We start from the raw sequence: 5,547 nt of genomic DNA on the forward strand, positions 1-5,547 counted from the left end.
CTGCTCAAGCACATCGTCCCTGTGGCGCGAGAAACCCAGAAGCCCTACATCTCGGAGGAGGATCGTAAGGATGATGAAGATGATGAAGGGGCAGAGGCACAGACGTGCAGAGACATGGGCTCGCGCACCCACGCACACACACACACACAGGGAGGTCATTAGCTGCTCAGTAGAATGGTAGTCATTAGCTGGTCAGTTGAGTGACGGTCATTAGCTGGTTAGCTGAGTGGCAGTCATTGGCTGATCAGTCCAACTCCTGTGGACAGAAGCTGCCAGGAAAGGCTCCACCTTCAACCTTTTTGTGACCTTTAAATGAACGCTTTTGTTCCATGAAACTCGTTCACTCGTAGCACTTTGGCCTTTTCACACAAAGGGTCCCGTGGAGCTGGATCTGCGGCGCTTCCATTCACATCCACAGTTTGTCCTCAGAAGTTAAGGACCATGGTTCCTGCCGGGGCACCGTGGTGCTGTACCGTGGTGTGTGGTTGGTTACCTGTCTGCCATTGTTCACAGCTTCCTGGGAAAAGGGAGCCACTGTTAGTTTTGGAACAGAAAGGGAGTAAACACAGTAAACACTGAGAAGGGAGGTCCGTGCGGTCGGCACCTCGGTCACGGTACCTTAGAGGCGTTCGTCTTTGTACACGTGTTCAACATGAACAGGGTCGCAGGGACCCGTGTTGCATGTTTAAGACAGAACATATCATTGGGCACATTGCCATGACCCTCAGTGCTGTGGGAAATACACACACACACACACACACACACACACACACACACACACACACACACACACACACACACACACACACACACACACACTTTCCGAAACCGCTTGTCCCATACGGGGTCACGGGGAACCGGAGCCTACCCGGCAACTCAGGGCGTAAGGCCAGAGGGGGAGGGGACACACCCAGGACGGGACGCCAGTCCGTCACAAGGCACCCCAAGCGGGACTCGAACCCGACTCACCGGAGAGGAGGACCCGGTCCAACCCACTGCGCCACCACGCCCCTCTGTGGGAAATACCGCAGTAAAATGTGGGAAATTTAGGACAGAGCGCTCACGCAGACACACAGACATGCAGGTTGCGTCACTATGGCGATTCCCACAGCAACACTGGGCACGAGCACTGAAAGCAACGCAAACGGTTGCTGCAGAAATCGTGTCACGTTCCCTCGACTCCACCCTGGAGGAGCTCACGCCGACCGGCCCTTCAGCCTCCTGTGCGACATGCAGCTGTGACATCACCACGAGATGCAAATATTAACAACAGATTCATCCATGGCTTCAAACCTTGCTTGACCACACAGATCAGGCCGAGTGCTACAGAGCTCTTCTGGAAGCATCTCTGCATCACTCCAGCATCCATCATGCCACCCTTCCACTCCATCACCCCCCGCACCTCCTGTGAACTTCAGGGGGCAGAAAGGGGCAGAACCTTCTGGAACAGCACTCATTAGGATGGAAGCGGGAGCTGCTTCTCACCCATATTTAGCACAACCTGCTCAGTTGGATAGAGACGCTGTTGTGGACGACAGGACCCCCAGCAGCGCTGTCATTGACACGTAAACATGAATGACACATATGTAAGGAAACTCAGAATATGCAAACTGGGATTCTACTGCCTTTATTCTTGTCCAGAATCCCCCCCACACACACACACGCACACGATGCATGCAGAGAACACACGCTAGTTAAAATATTTTTACTTCCACCTGTGAGTCATTAAAAAAAATTAAAAAAAAAAACTCCGGACTCATTTTTTGGCTCTCAGTACAACAGCGACTCAAGGAAACAGATCCCTGAGATGAACATACAACACAATATCAATCATGTTTTATTATTACTACATTACAAGGGTAAATCTGTACTGAAATGAAGATGGAATGATGAGTTATAACTGAAAGGACATAAAGACACACAGCTGTGCCTTTCATCCACGGGATGAACCATCCTGTCGAGTCAGTGAATTGGTCAACCAGTCCTGTATTCCTGTAAATATTCACAGCTACTCTCAGAAACAGGTGACAAACACCTACGAAACACCAGGAAAGGGATTTCCAGTATCAGTAACAAGACAGAAAAGTCAGTTCCTCCCCCACTTCTGGCAGGCAGTGCTTTGCAGACTCATCCCAGGGACCAGGCTATCGGCGGAACCAGGCCCAGCTGCTGACGAGCCAGAAGGCCATGCTCAGGGAGCACATGACCATGTGGCGCTTCGCACGCTCTCTGCTCTCCTCCTCCAGCATCTGCAGCCGCCGGTTCAGCTTGATGATCTGCGGACGGATGAGTCCATCAGTGATCTCTCTGCTGAGCACCGAGCCGAACCGGCGACCCGAACCCTCAGAGCCTCTGCCTGGACGCTGATGTGCAGGACCGCCACACTCAGCGGAAGGCTACACTGTCAGGCAGAAAGTTTACCTGTCGTCGTAGCAACACAGCATCTGCCACATCATCGGGGGTCCCCTCTGCAGACAGATCCATGGTGGAAAGAGCAAACCTGGAACAAGAAATGCAACACAGCGACTCAATTAAGATAAGACAAAGGGGACTGTCATCACCATTTGTCATTGACCTGTCATCAGTTGTCTGTCAGTCACTCAGCAGCTGTCCCCAGTCCCCTATCATCACCATCTGTCAATCATCGGTTATCCACTGGGAGGATGAGAAATCACACTGAAGTACTGCCTGTGGTTTGCATGGTGGCAGGAGGACACAATGATGTGTGCACAAGATGCGCGAATGCGCGCACACGCACGCACGCACATGCACAGCAAACACACTCTGGTGAAAAGCAGCCCAGCCGAAAATGACTGAGGAGGTTGTGATGTCACTGTCGCCCCACCCCCACCACTTAAGGGCACAAGCCCAAATGCAGATGACTGACTTTCCATCTCGCCCCCGATAAGCAGAAGACAGTTGTGAGGCTGACAGGTGATGAGAGGTCGGGGGTCAGAGGTCACCTGCGCTGGTAGTTCTCATCGAGCACGTCGAGGACCTGCTGATAGGCGCGGCGTGTTGTCGACTGGATGAGCGAGAGCAGCCCGCGGGCGCTGTAGGGCCGTGGTCGGTCCTCGGGAGACACGAGGGGGGGACAGGCACGCACAGGGGCTGGGGTGGTGGGGGTCATGCTGCTCGGCGGTGCCATCACCAGGTCAGCGGAGAAGAGATGGAGAGAAGTGTCACACTTGACTGGGACAGACCCCCAAGTGCCTTGAACGCGCCTCACGCTGCCATCAACGCAGGAATAAAGGTTCACTGACATTAATATGTACATCAGTATACCTGATGTGACTATGCAGCTCCCTCTTCTGAACAAAGTTCACTGTGCACAAGTGTGCGCGTGCACGCACGCGCACACACACACACACACACACACACACACACACACACACACACACACACACACACACACACACGCGCTAGAGCCCTGCTGATTGGTGCTGTGTTACCATGTGACCTGCTGTGTTCGTTAGTCACCTCTTGTGTGGTGATGGTCAAGGTGGGTTCCCTGGCATGTGGACAGACCAAAAATGAAGGGAGAAACAGACAGAGGAACAGGTGGGGACAGACAGACAGAAGGATGGAGGGCGACCTGCGACCGACACGGAGATGAACTCACAGCAAGTCGTTCCTGATCAGTGGGCCACTCTGACGGTGTGTGTTCCTGTCCTTTGGCCGATGCTCCTGTCGAGGCCGTGCCTGACCGCACGCCTGTTGGGGGAAACGGCGCAAGGTGAGTCTCTCTTCTCCAGCACGACCGGGGGGGGGTGGTGGTGCTGTCACTCACCTCGTCCTCCTGGGGGGCGCATGATGGCTCCGTCTCCAGGAAGTCCAGCGGTCTTTCGTTGAGGGTCAGCACCCGAGGCGGCGTCTTCAGGGCCAGCGAGTCGAGCGGCGTCGCATCGATGAGGTCCAGTTCTCTGGGCCGGGACACCTGGACGCTCTCGCCGTCACCTGAGGATGAGGCAGAGAGGGCCGGGGTCACGGTGCCCAAGACCGCACCTCTGTGGGTACGAGGCTTGGGTGGCGGGCGTACCTGCCACCACGATCCTTTCGGGCACCTGCATCAGGGTGGAGGGCGCGGGGACCGCCGGGGGCCCCTGACCCCGCTCCTCGGGGGCCGATGGCGCCACCTTAAGGCGCTCAGGGATGCGCATGCGCTGACTGATGTCCTCGGTGAACTCCATCTCATAGTGGAGCCGGTTCATCTCCGCCAGTTCTGCCGTGGGAGAGGGGAACGCCATGGCGCTCATCGCCCTGGAACGGAGACAAATCACTCACACACACACAGCACAGGAGTCTGAACTAGCACCTGTTTTACTCATCATCAATAAGAAGCCCAAGTGGCTCAAAGTCCATATTAATTTAACGACTGGACACGCAGTGTTTAGGGACTTTTGCTGGCGGAAGCGGGCAGTCCATCCATCGGTTCACGACACGCATTTCACCCGCGCGTGAGCCATCTCACACACGTGACGTCACTTGTCGTGTTCATGACGAAAGCAGCAAACATTCAACTACTGGTGACAGAATATTGCTAATAGAATTGTTCCAAACACAACCCACGCCACGGGACACGGATAGTGTGTCACGGAGGTGACTCAGTGTAGCCTGGCTGGCTGTTGTCACTCACTACTGTATATTTGTTGGGCGGAGGGACGACGTGTCACGCTTCGAATCGGGCGCAGCTTTTTTCCGTTCAAATGATATTTTAAAGAGAAAAACTCACCAGACACACGAGTCCGAGACGTTTCCTGAGGTACGAAAAGAGCGCGGTTCTGGCTCTACATCCCTGCGCTGCCAACACACACCGTCACTGAGCGATATTATTAGTGACCGTTACTAGTGACCGTTACTAATGACGCGCTAAACGGAAGTAAACAGCCGTGCGCGCTCACGCCTCTCGCTTCTTCCGCCCTGACGTGCACAGCGACGCCGGCTGGCCGTGATCGCGCGCTACATCAGCAGCGCAACCAATGGAGGGCCAAATCGGGAGCGTGTTAGCGCGCATGCGCATCGATGTCCAGGTTGCTCTTTCACCCCGAGGCAACTTCCGGCCTCTAGAGGGAAGCTGAGATTTTTTTTCTCTAAATTTAAATGAAACGAACGATCTAAAGACATGATTAAGAGGGAAGTAGTAAAGCTTGCGGTGGGAAATTGCTGTCATTGTCACTAATGTCAGTTAATGAACGGAATCTGTACCGTAACGTGTTTATTTTGGCGGGAGAACTCGACTGAAAGCTCGATATGAACTGAAAACGTGTAGGTCATGGAGTAAATAAAATAACTGAGATGAAATCACAACACAGTAGGTTTGTGCTCAACTAACGGGTAGCATTTTGTGGAATAATGGAGGATTTACGTCACTTTCTACCCCCGGCCGTGTACACTGTTTTTTACCGTGGTGCGGGGTAAATGGACTATGCTCTGGAGTCACGTGTCTGCACAGGCGTCCATTCTCCTTCGTGTCCTCAACTGTGTTCTTATTCTCAGAGGTTGCTTTAGAGAGAAGCGTCTCACAAATGAGTGTAAATGTACCTGTAA

General features: G+C 53.7%; 1 protein-coding gene across 1 annotated transcript; it reads right to left on the bottom strand.

Moving 5' to 3' along the window:
- Nucleotides 1-1,611: 1,611 nt before the first annotated feature.
- Nucleotides 1,612-4,919, bottom strand: LOC108921535 (mitochondrial fission factor homolog A-like). Its single transcript, XM_018731029.2, has 7 exons — nucleotides 4,733-4,919; nucleotides 4,040-4,260; nucleotides 3,791-3,957; nucleotides 3,623-3,714; nucleotides 2,964-3,131; nucleotides 2,422-2,500; nucleotides 1,612-2,276 (listed from the first exon to the last, which is right to left on the bottom strand). Exons 2-7 carry the CDS (start codon nucleotides 4,254-4,256, stop codon nucleotides 2,145-2,147), a joined length of 855 nt encoding a protein of 284 aa, XP_018586545.1. The 5' UTR covers nucleotides 4,257-4,260; nucleotides 4,733-4,919; the 3' UTR covers nucleotides 1,612-2,144.
- Nucleotides 4,920-5,547: the final 628 nt, after the last annotated feature.

Source organism: Scleropages formosus, chromosome 25 (genome assembly GCF_900964775.1).
Source record: "Scleropages formosus chromosome 25, fSclFor1.1, whole genome shotgun sequence".
Classification (NCBI taxonomy): Eukaryota; Metazoa; Chordata; class Actinopteri; order Osteoglossiformes; family Osteoglossidae; genus Scleropages; species Scleropages formosus.

Excerpts from the sequence above, each read along its gene's own strand:
- LOC108921535 (XM_018731029.2), bottom strand. The coding sequence starts at position 4,256 with ATGAGCGCCATGGCGTTCCCCTCTCCCACGGCAGAACTGGCGGAGATG. Across the intron at positions 3,715-3,790 it reads GCGCCCCCCAGGAGGACGAG|GCGTGCGGTCAGGCACGGCC; the intron begins GTGAGTGACAGC and ends TTCCCCCAACAG. Across the intron at positions 2,501-2,963 it reads GATGAGAACTACCAGCGCAG|GTTTGCTCTTTCCACCATGG; the intron begins GTGACCTCTGAC and ends TTCTTGTTCCAG.